The sequence below is a fragment of the Meriones unguiculatus genome, chromosome 3 (genome assembly GCF_030254825.1).
Source record: "Meriones unguiculatus strain TT.TT164.6M chromosome 3, Bangor_MerUng_6.1, whole genome shotgun sequence".
Lineage (NCBI taxonomy): Eukaryota > Metazoa > Chordata > Mammalia > Rodentia > Muridae > Meriones > Meriones unguiculatus.
In genome coordinates, this window is record NC_083351.1 from 126,470,995 (window position 1) to 126,487,993 (window position 16,999).

The 16,999-nt window shown below is 38.9% G+C and overlaps 2 protein-coding genes across 13 annotated transcripts in view; one reads left to right on the plus strand and one right to left on the minus strand.

Annotated features, from left to right (window-relative positions):
* The window catches only part of Osmr (oncostatin M receptor), a 73,432-nt gene extending 70,112 nt beyond the window's left edge, over positions 1 to 3,320 (plus strand). For 6 of the 7 annotated variants that reach the window (XM_060380507.1, XM_060380505.1, XM_060380506.1 and 3 more), the window contains 2 exons: positions 285 to 357; positions 1,014 to 3,320. In XM_060380507.1, the coding sequence (XP_060236490.1) occupies positions 285 to 357; positions 1,014 to 1,571 (631 nt within the window). In that variant the 3' untranslated portion in view covers positions 1,572 to 3,320. The remainder of the gene's footprint in view (positions 1 to 284; positions 358 to 1,013) is intronic. The other variant, XM_060380511.1, reaches the window with a different exon arrangement.
* Positions 3,321 to 6,434: 3,114 nt separating this feature from the next.
* The window catches only part of Rictor (RPTOR independent companion of MTOR complex 2), a 116,300-nt gene continuing 105,735 nt past the window's right edge, over positions 6,435 to 16,999 (minus strand). For all 6 annotated transcript variants that reach the window (XM_021660781.2, XM_021660784.2, XM_021660782.2 and 3 more), the window contains 4 exons: positions 13,407 to 13,562; positions 12,198 to 12,321; positions 10,896 to 11,034; positions 6,435 to 10,764 (listed from right to left, as the gene is read on the minus strand). In XM_021660781.2, coding sequence (XP_021516456.1) covers positions 10,690 to 10,764; positions 10,896 to 11,034; positions 12,198 to 12,321; positions 13,407 to 13,562 — 494 coding nt within the window. In that variant the 3' untranslated portion in view covers positions 6,435 to 10,689. The remainder of the gene's footprint in view (positions 10,765 to 10,895; positions 11,035 to 12,197; positions 12,322 to 13,406; positions 13,563 to 16,999) is intronic.

Sequence of the window (16,999 nt, forward strand, 5' to 3'; positions counted from 1 at the left end):
AATGTAATTTAGTTGACAATTTTATCTTCTGGGTCAGTAGAAGGGAAAAAGAACCATTTCAAAAGTCGCTCCATAGCCATAGTATGTTTATATAGAATGAACTTTGGAATGCCTACCATAATACAGTAAGTACTATAGTTATGTTTATGTATACTATGGGGTAATTAAAGCAAGAAAGAGTTACATTTGCTTCATAGAAGATACTTGAGAGCTCTCACTTTTAACCATTACATGGAATTGTGCATTCAGTCTTATTTTTCACTTATTGTTATTTGTTCTTCTAGGGTGAAGGAGACATGCTTTCCTGACATTCCAAATCCATACAAGAGCAGCATCCTGTCACTGATAAAATCCAAGGTAAATGTGAGGATGTTGTATGTGGAACATACCTGTGAAGGACTAATCCAGCCGGGCATGGTGGTACATGCCTGCAATCCCTACCTTTGAGACACAAAGGGTTAAGTGGCTCTCTGTTGAGTCTGAGCCCAGTCTGGTCTATATAGTTAGTTGTAATGCCTTCCAGGCTACATAGTGAGAGTCCCCTTCAAAAAAATCCAAAGTGTGTGTGTGTGTGTGTGTGTGTGTGTGCGCACATATGTGATAGAGAGACAGACAGACAGACCGACCAGACAGAAAAGGACTAATCTTGGTTTGAGGCTATATTGCTCAAGCTTTCTTATACCTCTTCAGGAAAAGATAAATTAAAAGCACAAACATAGTCATGAGACAAGCAATTGGCTGGATTAGGGTACAGCTCAGTGGCAGAATGCTTGCCTAGCATGAGTGAAGCCCTGGTTTTGATACAAACAAGCCTTAGCCAAACAAACAGATGTGATTGCATGTTATTCATTGCGGGCTACTAGAAAAGTCAGTGGTGCAATGGGAAGGCTTTATCCCACTGGGAGTCAGAAACAAACTCCTATCTGGCCTTTGTCACAACCTTCAAGTTCACACATGGCCAGGAAGGAATGGGAAGATCTCATTTATGTTCCATATGTTTGATTCCTTTGCAGAAGAGCCCTCACTTAATAATGAGTGTCAAAGACTGTATTCCAGACATCCTTGAAGTTATAAACAAGGCAGAAGGAAGCAAGACACAGTGTGTAGACTCTGGGAAACTACACACAGAGGATGCACCCACTAAGACTCCCTCCATGCCTCCAGAAAAGGATTCCTCTGGCCCTGTGCCCTGCGTCTTTTTTGAGAATTTTACTTATGATCAGACAGCTTTCGATTCTGTTTCCCATGGCCTCATTCCAGAACCCCTAAAAGACACACCACATCAACTTGGACTGTTGGCCACACCTGACAAGTTACTGAATGTATTAGAGAAAGACTACATCAAGTCCCTGGTTGAAAGCCCAACTGAAGAAACCAGCTTGATTTATGTGTCCCAGCTGGCTTCGCCCATATGCGGAGACAAGGACAGGCTTGCCACAAATCCATCTTTGCCAGTGCACTGTTCACAGTATAAAAGGCAAATGGCAGTCCCAGGGAGCCTCATACCACCTTCCCTGAAGGAGAATAACAGCCTGACCTCAACGATCCTTTTAGGCCAAGATGAACAGTAAACACCAACTAGCATCGACTTAGTTCATCCACTACAGGCCCTTTTGGGGATGTAGCTGGTACCATGCCAACACTACATGCCCAGGCCCTTTATTCCAGGAGCACTCATTATCTGCAGCACTGATTTATGAACAATCACTACGGACTGACAGACTAAAGACCAGAACCGAACAATCTGGCATTTGCCCCGAAATAGCAGGATCGTGGAGCATGCTGACCTTGTTATTTGTTCCAGGTTCACCCTTATCACAGTAACCCTGACCCTGACAAAGGGTATGCACCAGCCATTTCACAGACCCTACCTACTGTGGTCCTAGGATTTTGGTTTGCAGTGAGAAAACATCTTCATGTAAATTTAACCTCAAGCTTAGAATATTAAGAGTAAAGCAACTGGATCAGATTTTTGATGAGTGCCACAAGAGATTTGTCACTTTTATTGTGTAGATTTATCACATTTAGTGGAGGAGGTTACAAACTAGATTTTGGCCTTACCTTGAAATGAGAATTTGTAGTCACTGATAAAGTAAAAATAACTGTCTTGGTGTCTACACTGAACCTAACAGTTTAAGATGTCCAAATGGGAAAGAAGAATCTTCATAGGTCTCTTGCTGTCTAGCTTGCTGCAGTAAAACGAGATTGCCAAGAGCTCCAGACTTGGAGTCTACAAGACTTCAATCTTCTTCCTTAGTTTTTGAATAGCTCAGAATTTAAAAAGAAGGGGGGGGCATTTCATTCAGTGATTCCTTTCACATATAATGCCCCCCCAAGGCTGTATCTAAATGACCTAGTTCCACATACTTATCTTTGAACTCTTGTAAGGTTCAAGGGAATTCTATCTCATTTACATTCCTGTCATGCTAAAATCCTAAAGCCTCAGTATTGGTTATAATATAGCTTTAACTTTAAAATGTTCCAGGAGTGAGAAGTTAGTTTTGTGTTGGCCCCAAAGCACGTCTTTTAACAAAATACACTTGGTCCTATCTGTGGGTTTCACATTAAGATTCAACCAACTTCAGAAAGAAGATATGCAGAAAATAATGTCTGTACCAAACCCATAGACTTTTTCTGTTATTCCTTATAGAGTATTAATAATTTCCATAGCACTTAAATGCATCAAGTATTAGGGCACAGCATGCAAAAATAACCACTGCATACACTTTCAGATAAGGCCTGAACTTCCAGAGATCTTGGTGGCAGCATAGCTCCTGTCATCAGTTCCTGGAAGGCGCCAAGGAAGAACGAGTCTATTCAACAGGCAAACATGTACAGGTGCTCAGTATATTAGTTTCTTCCTCTAATGCTTGTCACATTGCAAAATAAGGTGAAGAAGTGTGTCTTTTGTCTTGTTTGCTTTAAGTGTGATGGGAGCGATGACTGTGCACTCATATGGCTGTTTCCAACACTGTAGCGATATCCACAGGGCATGTGGCCTCAGATTGTAGTAACAGCAATTGTGAGTGTTCAGTTCAAGCTGTCCAATCTTTTCTTTACATCTAAGCAAGCCTTTGCTAGAAACCATGGCTATGACCTAACCTAGGACCAGACAGTATCTTAAATAGTCAAGTTGGGAGAAGTTGTTGGTCAGTATTGCAAATAGCCGGTTTAAGTTTTTCTGTCAATGTATTTCTCACTGGAAACTTGCACCCAGTTAGTGACATTCATTAGTAAATACTGTTTCATTTCAATTTTGTTTAAAAAATAATCCACAAAACATTATTTTTTGCTGTTTCAATAAAGTTCAAATTAAAACATTTCATGATCATATTGTTTTAATTCCCTTAACAGAATGAAAACTTCTCAGTTATTGAATTTTACAAAAATGTAAAGTGAACTTTTCAACCTAAAAAGGGTCTTTTCAGCACTGTGGAATCCCATATTTCAGCAGTTCCTAGATGTTCAAATACATACCACACTCTAAGGGTTCTTCCTTCCCTCTCACAGTCCCCTTCCTAACAGGAACCTCCAACAGGAACAGAATTCAAACTAGACTCTGAGAGGCCAGGTGATATACTCTGCTGAGTCTGGCTTATTTCCTGTAACATAATAGCCTCCCAGTTCCATCCATTTTCCTGCAAATGTCTTTAGAGTTGAATAAATTGCAACGTGAACATGTCACATTTTCTTTATCCATCTGTTGATGGTTCTTTAGGCTAGTCCCATAGCTTAGCTATTACAAACAGAGCAGCTATGAACATGGATATGCAAGTATCTCTGTGCTGTGCTGATTTAAGAGTCACAGGGCAGGTCTATTTTCAGTTTCAGGAACCACCACACTGACAGCCATAGTTCCTATAGAGTGCAAAAGGCTCCTCTTTCCCCACACCCCCACCAACATGTTTTCTTTTTTTTTAATATTTTTATATTAATTTATTTACTTTGTGTCTCAGCTGTAGCCCCCTCTCATTCCCTCCCAATCCCACCCTCCTCCTTCATTTCCTCCTTGCCCCTCTCTAAGTCCACTTATAGGGGAGGTCTTCCTCCCCTTCCATCTGATCCTAGCTTATCAGGTCTCACCAGGACTGGCTACAATGTCCTCCTCTGTGGCCTAGTGAGGCTGCTCCTCCCACAGGGAGCTGGGGAGGTCAAGGAGGTAACCATAGAGTTCATGTCACAGTTCCTGTTCCCCTTACTAGGGTACCCACTTGGATACTGAGCTGCCATAGGCTACATCCAAGCAGGGGTTCTAGGTTATAACCATGCATGGTCCCTAATCAGTCTCAGACAAACCCCTGTGCCCAGATATATTTGGTCCTTGTAGAGCTCCTATTCTCTCTTCTTTCATATGATTCCCTGCACTCTGCCCAAAGTTTGGTTATGAGTCTCAGCATCTGCTTTGCTATACTGCTATGTAGTCTTTCAGAGGCCCTCTATGGTAGGCTCCTATCCTGTTTCTCGTTTTCTCCTACTTCCAATGTCCATCCTATTTGTCTTTCTAAGTAAGGATTGATCTTACCCTGTGTCTTCCTTCGTTTAGCTTCTTTAGGTGTACAGAGTTTAGTATGTTTATGCTGTTTTATCTTATAGGTCTATTATCCACTTATAAGTGAGTATATACCATGTGTGTCTTTCTGCTTCTGGGATACTTAACTCAGGATGATCATTTGCCTGCAAATTTCGTGATTTCCTTGTTTTTAATTGTTGAGTAGTATTCCATTGTATAAATGTACGACAATTTCTGTATTCATTCTCTGCTTGAGGGACATCTGGGTTGTTTCCCGATTCTGGCTATTATGAATAAAGCTGCTACAAACATGGATTCACCTAGGTTGAGCTGGGATTCAAAGCTTTTAATTTGCCTTGCACTGACGGGTAAGGTGGTTGCACACTCTTTTCAGGATTTTTTTTTTTCCTCCTTTAAAAGTGTCTACTCAGCCCCTTTATTGACTAGATGATTTAATTTCTTGAAGTTTCTTATAGCTATCCCTAAAGACTCCACAAAAAATAATAGATCCAATAAATACATTCAACAAGTTGCAGCATACAAAACATCTAAAAATCCAGCAGCCTTTCTATATTCCAATAATGAACTTGTAGAAAAAATCAGAAAAAACTCATTCACAACTAGCTTTTAAAAATTCTTCTTAAAATAGATCCAACCAGAGAAGTGAAAGATCTTAACTTTTAAACAAAGTGTAGTGAAATGTCTTTAGTTCATTCTCAGTTGAAAACAAACTCAGAAGAGGGCACATTATCTTGGTAAGGTGACAACAGACACATGAGTACTTGATGTTTGGCTGGAAGCTGTCCTGTAAGAAGGGCGTGGTTTTGCCAGCTGGAAAAAACAGCCTTGAGAGGACTCAGATAAATAGAGGCCCAAGGACAGGGAGGAGCTTTTGCTTTGCTGCTCTTTGTAAGGTGCACATCCCTTTGTTGGTCTTTGTTTTTCTGCACTTCACTTGGAGAGAAATGCTCTGGCTCTAGAGCAGAGAACTTTTAACAATCCAATTGCATCTTGTGACTCCCGCCCGCCGACTCAGATTTGGTGGAGTCTTGCTGTTTCTGCTGAAACCATGCTGCTGTTTGGTGTTGAATTTTGGACTGGACTGCTGATAATCTGGACAACAAAGAGTGGACTTGCCCTAAGGAACTTTATCTTAAAGTCCACAACCAGCCATGTCTGTACTTGATTGCACAGCTGATGCGTAGGGGCCAGAAGAGGGAACTAACATTACAGATGGTTATGAACCACCATGTGGGTGCTGGGAATTGAACCCGCATCCTCCGAAAGAAGAGCCAGTGCTCTTTGAATATTTTTATATGGTTAAAGCCTTAAAAATAAAGAGTATCATTTTCCTAATCAACTATGATAATATTAGGCACGTTTTTCATTTGGGTGCTAACTAGACTAGTGGTAACATATAAGGTGAGAACAATGACACGAACACACAGGTGTACACAGTCCAAATACCCTCAACAACTTTGTGTAAGGTGGGGAAACAGACTTTAGCAGCTTTTAAGAGACCTTGGCTTTCACACTGAAGTTCTCGGTTGGCTCTTTGCCTGTGGTGTGGCAGAATCTGCTGGGCCAGTGTGCCGACTCCTGAGCACCATACCACTCACATCCACTGCCCTACTACTCAGAGAGATGTTCTAGCTAAAGACATTGCTAGTTCCAAATTCTTCACAATAATGATCTGAGCTTTATTGAGTTAAGTATGTTACATTAAGTTCTGAAGAATGCCAGGGAAGTACAATTATTTTAAAATTGGGAGAAGCCCTTTTTCATGGTACAAGTCGTCCATCACCATCTGTAGGATCAAAAAGCCATTTACTGGAAACACACCTGTCAACATCAGTATCAGGTGATTCAAGTCAAGGTGGAGTAACACACACATTAAGTTCTCAAATCAAGCCAACATCACAAGTTTAAGAATTTTAAGTACATTTTATTAACAATGAATCCCTTTGATAAGATTATGCGTCAGGAGGCTTTAATGCCCTTAACATAAACTGTACACATTATACAAAAACAATACAACCACAACAACAAAAATCAAGGTGAGCAAAACCATTTGGGGACAAATCTTATTTAAATTATACACAACTCAATGAAATATTCTTAAGGAAAATATATAAATACTTTTTCTTTCTATGTTACAGTTATATAATATAAATCAGATTTCAATGTCTGTTCAGTGACCTACAAACACCAGAACCTCCAAAAAATGTAGCAGCGTATTACTAAATAAAAAAGATCATGTGGCAGAGATCATTAAGTCTGAGATTCTCTTTAAGATCCCTTACCACTTTTCAAAGCTAATTTAATTTACATCATTTGTTTCACAATGCATCTTTAGGGTTTCTGACAGGCCAGTAATGGAACATTTTTCAACAATCATACATCAAAAATTTTCACCACTCCCGCTCTGCCCCAAGACTTTGCATTTTGTGCTGGATCAACCTAGTTAAGTGGGAAAATTGTAAGGTATGTTTCCTTTTTTGGCATAAATTAATTTTTCATACTAAGTATCTTATAGAGTCAAAATGTGCAATTCATGCATCTGTGGCAGAGTTATCCACCTAACTATAAAAATACTCCAAAGGGGAGAAATCCCACACTCTGTGAGTCATACAAATGTATAGAAGTAACCCCCCTGGGGACCTGGAATTAAAAGAAAAGGGCTCCTGGGAAGACATGCGCAGACTTGTGTGTCCTTCATGAGCACTGCCCTCAAGGTCACTGGTAGGCCTGGAAGTGAGACTCAGTGCAGTGACACTCTCCAAGTTAAGATGGGAACAACAGGCTTAGTTAGTAAGGAGAAAGTGGGACCTTTCCCAACACACACTTGGGAAAATCTGCAATGTTCATTGCAAGCAGCTCTTCTTAGAAGTCTCTCAAATGATTTTCTTTCATGGATTGTGAGTGAGTTTGAGACAAAGTGGAAGTAAAAGTAGGAGAGGAAAAAAACCATCCTTCCAAAAATACATTTTCAAAGTGGTCACAAGTTCTTCTCACACAGAATTAGCACCTTACTCTCATCACACAAGAATAACTGCAATTGTAATTTGAATGACAGACAATTTTGTTTCTTATTGCTTAATGATCTGTGCTTTGATATGGGGGATAAAAAGGCATCCTCTGAAAGGAAAGAAATAAAAATGTATATAAATAGCACTAGACAGATCTAAATAAACACTGATATCCCATTTTGAACACATGGCCATGGTGACATGGAATTCGGCTTTAACTAAACATTGCAAGCTCTGGATGCGAGTGGAACACTACTGAGGACATAGGCCCCAGTGACTTGGATAAATCGCCACAGCAACAATGCACGCACTTCCTAACAGCCTTGTGGTATCACTGTCTTAGGATGTCTCTACCCTTACTCTTTATTAGAAACACTTAAGTCAGGAGAAACACATTCCTCCTCCAATATACCCTAAACACAAACAGAAAATAAAAGTATGAGAAATTTTAGAGCCTATTTTCTTATAAATACTAAATTTCTCATTTTCTTATTTGTCAGTATTTACTTAGTATGTGAAGCTGAAATCCGTTCTTGAAAAAAAAACAAAACCTCAATTAAAAATGACAATTTACAATTAGAAATTCACAGCTTACAACCAGCTTAACTGTTCAAACTCCTCCAAATTATTAAATAATTAACAATAGTACAAATTTATATGCCTAAGGTTAATTCTAAACTCTTGAAAAACTACAGTATTGACATTATTTTGGTAATATGTATTATTTATAGACAATTTTCTCAATGATTTCTATTACCATTGACATCATTCATAACCTTTTCTGCTATAATTTAATAGTCTTAAACATCTATGCTAATCACTTGGCACTGCATGTAGTTTTCATCATAAAAGTCTACTTTTATACAAGTACTTAAAGAAAATGTATTACACCTGTTGGTGAAACCATAGTTAAACCAATAGCACTATAAACTGAAGAAAAGACAAATTTCCCCAATATACTGACAATCACAAAGCTCTGGTATCTTTCCAAAATAAGTGCTATAGGCAGATATGATGACACATACACACATCTTTCAAAGTAACAGTCAAAAGTCTAAACAAAACAAAACACAACACTTGCTTAGGACATTAGGCACAGCCTTAATTTCAGGATGGCTGACTCAGGTGCGCAAGGACAGGGATAGTATTGTGTGATGAAAAACAAACAAGAATGGTTATCATTAACTTTTGAGGGACGAAACCACAGATTTTATACTCTGTTAACTGAGGTAGTGTTTAAAATGAATGTCTACAATGTTAATCCCATTATGAATAAGACTACGTTACTTCCTTTGGAATTGTAACCACTATTTGGTCTAGTATCACTGACATTTGGTTCTCTGGAAAGGCAATTTTATTATCCAAGACCAAAGACCAAGGTGACAGGCATTGCTCTTAGAAGTACTGTTGACATTTAAATAAACACTTGGGTTCAGTGATGAAGGTAAAAAGAAGGTTGTCCCCTCACTGGATGGTCTGAGAAAATGAGAAGAACTGTGTTGTAACGTGAGCAGCAGCTTGAGCCCTTGTCTGCTCTGTTATCATGAAGTTGCTACACAGTGCATGTAAGAACAACTTGCTGAAGTGCAGTCGAAGAGGCGTCAGGAAGGGAGATGAAATGCTTCATCCCAGTGGGAACTTTCAGTGCCAATAAATGAAAAGAGAAATCTCCGTGAGTTGTTTCCTAGTTCACAGGGTATTTTACAGCAATCTTGCAAACAAGCCCATTACAAAAAGGGTATACAACATGGGAAAATACAGACCAATGTATATGATGGTGTTAAAGCTGATGTGTAGTTGTCAAAATGGGCTACACAAAGGAATTACAAAAGGGTCCTAGTCAGTCCAGCTGGATGTTTTTGCTCTGTATTTATGATTTCAAAAAAGATAACCCTTTCACGTATAAGCATTCTAATAATGATGTTCATGCTACTTTATGTACAAATTTGCATATATGTTTAATTCCTGTAAAGACTTCCAAGTATCTTTATACATACACAAACTAGACAGACAGAAAAAAACCTTGCCTTCATCAACTTCACAAATGTGATAAAGGCAATGACTGTATTCATTAACTCATTTATAACTGCAATTATTTTGTGCAAAACAAGAACATGAACAAAAATTAAATTATTGGTGCTTTAAAACTTTGTAATTAAGGCTTTTCACCACAATTTTTAATCTTAATAATGAGTCTTAAATGACTTTTTAGAAGGAAATATGGCTCTTCTTTATTCATGGAATGTGTAAAATGCAGGCAAACTTGTCTTTTCCTTGAGAGATGAGAAGTATCATTTAATGCTCTCCTTTGCTCCGAGTCCAGACTACTAATGCTTGCTCAATCCGTTTAAAGTGATGAGACAAGCTGATGAGGTTGGAAATCCACTGGGCATATGTATACATCCTAGACATGGGAAGTATTTCAAATAAACTATTTTAATCAACAACTGTAGTGAAAAACCTTAATTGGTACAAACAGCCTTTAGCAACACACTGCAACAAACCTGAAGAGATGGAGAACAAATAAGCATTTTTATGCAGTCTAGCAACATAAAATAACTTAAGTTCCAAATATTGAGGCTCTTCTTTTGCTTTGAGGTTATATACCTCTGAAGTAGTGTTACAAACATTAAGGAAATGTGGAAAGGCCAACGTGTCCCTCTGATACCAGCAGTTACAGCACAGCCCGTGGGAGAACAGGATGCAGCCTCAGAGACAGTGACTCCTGGTTTCCACAAATTAGTTAACAAACAAGGCATCTTTTGTATTTACCCTTGATTAAAATGCATTCAGAAATAACTGCGTGAAGGGTGCTTCTTCATGTCTTGTTTTTGTTCCACTGCCATTATGCTTTTAAAATAAAAAAATAGAAAACCTATGTAGGTATTCAGTGCTTGGCTCTTGCATATGATGGTAACTGAATTACAACCGTAGTAATGAATGATGAACCCTGAGAAGGGCCCAACAGGGGAGAGAAGTTGGCTTGGCTAGGGATGTCAGCAGTCCCAGCTGTTCTGTACCAATTACTGCTGGGACAGTGTCAGAAGATACTCCTTCCTTGCTGCCAGCCAGTCAGTGTTTTGTGAGGCTTTTAAGAAATCCATGACTATGGAGATATAGAATCTAGATATAAACACTATAAATATGAGGTCAGGATTCGGTAGATTCATCAACAACAGGTTGTTTTGGTGGAATTGCCAACACAGCCTCTGCTTCTTCATGCATCTAGAAATAAGTGATAAATTGTTATTTTTTAAAAATAAACATGGAATACATTATAGATAGATATACTCTCACAACTTACTTGAAATACAGAATAATTCTGGGAGAGAAATTTCAGAAATAGTCTTACTTACTTGTAAAAACTGGACATCCTGAAATAACTCTTGTATGAACCTCCGGCATTGAAGTCTAAACGTGCAGTGTGACAACAAAAGAGAAACTTCAGAATAAAGGCATATGTCATCAAATGTTTGAGGATACTTCTCTTTAATGCTAAAATGAAAAGAGAAACGTATGTTTGAAAAAAATTATAACATAATATATTCATTTAATCCTCCATTTATTGACACTTTCTGATAATTTTTTTCTCTCCACATATTGATTAGATGGAATGTTAGGAGTGATGGCTTACTAATATAAACAGTCAGTCAGTCAATCTGTCTCGCTTCCTCCTTTTTTCACAGGGTTTCATGTAGCCCACGTAAGCCTTGATTATGCCTTCATGTGCTGCAAGAACTCCAGATCCTTCTGCCTCTACCTCAAAGTGCCAGGACTACAGGCTTATGAAATCATACCTGGTTTATTACAAAGTGTTTCTATTTCACACTTTGTATATTCCAAGTTTTTACTTTTCAAAGATCATCAAAATCTTAAATTGTGAATTTATTAGACTAACCCACCTGCAAATATGCTCACATCAAATTGTAAGGCATTTGAAGTGCATTTGAAGTGATTTGTTATCTCTGAGGTCTGTATCTCTCTGTGAGTAGCCACACAGGTGGGAGGCTGAGTGGAAGGCTCATTCCTGCAGCACTGGCCCACACAGCCAGCATACAAAAGTCTACTTCTTCTGAAAACCACTACTTTTAGTAGTGCAAATAAAGACAATTTGCTCAAAATTTTCACTTATCAGGCTGCTTTGACTTAGAAAAAAAAAAAAAAACCCTACAATTTTTCTTTAAAGAAGAAAAAGAGAAAAATAATTAGGAAATTCCACCAGTTTATTTCTTAAGCTTGCTTACCAAGCATTTGGTCTTAAGACTTCCTTATTTCCACTGAAAAATCTAAAAAGTTATAGCTACCAATAATTATTTCGAGAACTGGAATTTAGAACTTTTAAAAATATTTTATAGGTTCTATAAATAATAAGTTATTTATTTAAAAATCCCAAGTTTTACCAAAACAAAAAAGAAACAAGAATGGCCCTGCTTTTAAATAGTTTTTCATTTTTACAGATTTGTTTGAAAGTGTGAGTGAATTCTCACTCACTTTAGCCTTCAATCTCCTCTACAGACTGAGGTACCAGAGAGGAGCACCTGTAAGCCCTGCCCACAGGTGGGAAGGCAGCCTGTAACTAGGGCAACTCCAAGCAGCGCCAGTATCTTCCTGCAACCTACAGAGTAGAACAAGTGGACAACCTTCATGCAGTTACTCACGTCAAAAGCCCTGTTTCGTGACACTTGGTAGAAACTGAACTACTCAAGTTGACGACTAATCTCAGCACTTCTTTACGAAGCAGAATACGGCACATTGGTGTATCATCTGGAATGGTTTTAACACCTGGAATGAAGAGGTCAGTGTGAGGTCATTTATTGTATTACAATGTAGAATGATTCGAGTTCATGGAATTTGTTTTCAAACTCCGTAAATGACTACATTGGAATCAACTGCATATTATCTGCCAATGACTTTGGAGCAAAGTTCTAATAGAAGCAGAACACTGAGAGCGAGCCAGTGAATGGCTGACAGGTGCAATATTTAAAGAGTCTGCTAAATGCCTCCACTAACCCTGACCTGCATAGTTCCCAGATAACTCCAATAGCAAAATCAACTGAAGACAGTTTTTCATTTTTAAAAATTTTATTTATATTTTTATAAATTATAGTTTATTGACTCTGTATCCCCACTATCGCTGCCTCCCTCATCACCTCCCAATCCCATCCTCCCTCCCTCATCTCCTCCCAAGGCCCTGCCCAAGTCCGCTGATAGGGGAGGTCCTCCTCCTCTTCCATCTGACCCTAGCCTATCAGGTCTCATCAGGACTGGCTGCCTTGTTTCCCTCTGTGGCCTGGTGAGGCTGCTCTCCCATCAGACGTAGCCATGACTTCATGTCAGAGACAGTCCCTGTTCCCATTACTAGGGAACCCACTTGGACACTGAGCTGCCATGGCTACATCTGTGCAGGGAACGGTTCTAGGGGTTCTAGTTATCTCCATGCATGGTCCTTGGCTCGAGTATCAGTCTCAGGAAAGACCCCTGGGCCCAGAATTCTTTGATCTGTTGCTCTCCTTGTGGAGCTCCTATCCCCTCCAGGACTTCCTATCTCCCTCTTCTTTTATAAGATTCCCTGCACTCTGCCCAAAGTTTGGTTATGAGTCTCAGCATCTGCTTTGCTACCTTGCTGGGTAGAGCCTTTCAACGGCCCTTTGTGGTAGGCTCCTGTCCTGTTCCCTGTTTTTCTCTCTTCTGATGTCCACCCCCCTTTGCCTTCCTGCATGAGGATTGATCATCTTACCCAGGGTCCTCCTCCTTGCTTAGCTTCTTTAGGTGTATAGATTTTAGTATGTTTATCCTATATTATATGTCTAATACCCACCTAAAGAAAGTTTTATTAAGGATGCAGGAAACTGAACTTCAAGACTCACCCAGTAACAGCTCGGTGCTTTTTGTGCTACTAGCAGAACCTTCTTGAGACGCACCATCACTGCATCCAGAAATCCCCGAGAACTTAGAGGGAACAACTTCTAAGGGATTGTGGATTGTTTGCTCACACCAATCAGAATATGGAATATCTTCAAGGTCTGAAGAAAAAAAGCGTTTGGATTAAAGTTCCATTCTTGCACTAGTACTGCACACTTTAAAAGAATTCTTTGCCCATTTGCAACAATCTCTCTTCAGGAAGATTTTCAAAGCAATTCTAAATTGCTCAGTTGAGTATTCAAACAAAAGAACCTGTTATGATCTAAAAAGCTGATTTTCCTAACAAAACACTGTAGGAACATGTTCATGAATAAAATTCAAGCAAATATGTATAAAAAGTGAACACACCGTATCTTCTCTCCTCTCCCATTTGTTCTACCTCTATCTGAATGCCTTATCCAACAGTAATTTTATGCAATTAAAAGCATAAAGTTACTTGAGATTTCTTCCTATTTTAATTTTTCTTTCTTGTTCTTCTCTCCAAGCATTGCTATGGCCCCTACAGTACAATTTTTACAGTCAAGCAAACACATAAGCTAAAATGCTTTTTTGGTTTAAAAGAAAATAACATCCTGGACATGAACCAGTTAGATGGTTCAAAAAGGTACACACTGCTAAACCTTATTACTCAAGTTCACCTCCAGGCCCCACAGGGTGAAAGGAAGAAACTGACTCCAACCACCTGCCCTCTGATCTTCAGTGGGCCCTGTGGCACATGCACGCTGGCACACATGTGCATGTGTGGTGACAAACACACCAAGAACAAATAAAACATGAAACAAGTTTTCCAGGAACAAAAGAAGGTGAAAACAAATAGAAAATTGATGGTCATCTTTTCACAGGAACATCAGACATCCTACAAAAAAACACAAGCTTGGCACTATTCACAATGAAAATTAGCTAAGTATTCTGCAAGTGAGTTAGACAGGAAAGACAGAAGCTCAGCTCGAAAGAAAGACCTAAAAGCTGGCCTGTTTTCCTTCTTCATAATACCAATGTGGAAGAAAGGATGTTCAACGTCATCCAACCACGGTTCCCACAAAATAAACTTTGCACTACATTTTATTCCACCCCCAAGAGCTTATAAGATTACTATTTCCATCATGTCTGTGCCCTTGACAGTTTTATGTTAACTTGATAGAAACTAAAATCATCTGAGAGGAGAGAACCTCAATTTAAAAAAATTCCTCCATAAGACTGGGCTGTGAGGCAGTTTTCATAATTAGTGCTTGGTGCAGGAAGGCCCAGCCCATTGTGGATGGTGCCATCCCTGGGCTGGTGATGCTGGGTTCTTTAAGAAAGCAGGCTGACCAAGCCATGAGGAACAAGGCAATATCCAAGGCCTCTGCATCAGCTACTGCCATGTTTGAGTTCCTGTCCTGACTTAATTTGATGATGAACAATGATGTACAAGTATGGGCCAAAAATAACCCTTTTTCTCCCCATGCTGTTTTATCACAGCAACGATAACCCTAACTAATATTTGCTAAGCCTATAATCACTCTACTTAAAATTTCCAACAATTTTAAAAATAAAACTATTAGGAAAATATTTTGGAATCAAAGATATCATTTAAAACAATGTTGCTTTCCTCAGTCCCAATGAAAATAATCATATGTAAGATAAATGGTTATTTTAGGCTCACTTGATGAATTAACCTAGGGAGTAAAGGCAAAGTACTTCTGTATAAATAACAGTAAAAAAGTAACACTTTCTGTAGCTGACATATTTCTGAAAATTAATAAACGAATTTAGCTCAGCCTTATCTTCAACCAGTGACAAGTCCTAACCCTTTACCTTGTTGGAACTGCATCCTACTTTTAAAGATTTCAATGATTTTCATTAAATATTCCTTACTCTAGGTAACTGAGGTTTAAAAATAGTGCACTGGTTTCTAAAGATGTACTTTGTGCTCTTACTGTAAAATGTCACTTGTGAAATGTGCTGAATCACAGGGATAATGTTTTAAACAAGAACATGACTGCTGGGTAGAGCCTTTCAGAGCCCTCTGTGGTAGACTTCTGTCCTGTTCCGTTTTCTCCCTCTACCGATGTATATCACCTTTGCCTTTCTGAATGGGGATTGAACATCTTACCCAGGGTCCTCCTTCTTGCTTAGCTTTAGATGTACAGATTTTAGTATGTTTATCCTATATATCTGATATCCACTTATAAGTGAATATATATCATGTGTCTTTCTACTTCTGGGTTACCTCACTCAGGATGACCTTTTCTAGTTCCCACCATTTGCCTGCAAATTTCATGATTTCCTTGTTTTTAATTGCTGAGTAGTAGTCCATTGTGTAAATATACCACAATTTCTGTATTTATTCTCTGGTTGAGGTACATCTGGGTTGTTTACAGATTCTGGCAATTATGAATAATGCTGCTATGAACATGGCTATTTTTAAGTGTTTGTGACTGTTAGCACTTCTTGAATCCTAAAGTCCAGACTTTGGCACTGACAACTCAGTTTTTGTTTTTTTTTTTTTTTTTTTTAGAATTTCTTTTATATTTTTGAGACTATAATTTTATCATTTTCTCCTTCCCTTATACCCCTCTCATATAGTCCTCCCCACTCACCTTCAAATTCATGTCCGTCCTCTATTTTTCATTAATTGCTACACACACACACACACACACAGTGTGTGTGTGTGTATATATATATATATTTTTCTTTTTTTTCAGGATCAATCATTTGTTATCAGATAACAACCATTCGGTGTGCTCTCCCTAGGGTAGAAGATTTCTCCAGATCTCAGCAATCCTTAGTTGCTTGGAGTTCTTTGTGTAGGATTAAGGCCTCATGGGCTTTCTCTGTCCAACAAGGACAATAGCGTGGATTTTATATCGAAGTCCCCCTGATGCTTGAAATCCAGTTTCTCTGCTGTTTACCCCTGTGCTCTTATTGGCTAGATGTCGTGGACTTCCTGGTATTTTATCACAGGTTCTAACTTTAGGAAGATCAAGGGGAGGGGCTCTGCTTCATGATTCCTCAATACCCTCATTCATACAGTACTACCTTCTGAACAAACTTAAAGCATTTAATTCTGAGATAAAAACAAGCTGAAACCCACCTCAGTCTTTTGACCCGTTTTCCACTTGCAGTCTTAGATATTCCTCTAGTCTATGAACTTATTATCTGGTCCTACCATTCCTTTTTTTTTTGGGGGGGGATGGGTGGAGTGGCCTACAGGGTTACTCTGTGTAGCCCTGGCTACACAGTTAGTATGTGTATACATACCACATATTCTCTATCCATTTCTTCATCAACTATGTACTTGTTTGCACGTCTTGGCTGCTGTGACTAGTACTACTGTTCACAAGAGGCAGCACGCATCTTTGACATAACCATTTCACTTCCTTTATCTCTATCTTAAGTGATGGGACTGCTGGGTCATATGGTTAGTTTAATTTTGCTTTTCTGAGACTGTTCCTTGCTTCTTTCTTCAGTAGCTAGAGCAGTTTGCATTTCAACCAAAAATGTGCAAGGATTTCCTGTTTCCATCCTTGCCAGCATTTGTTACACAGGGCATTTT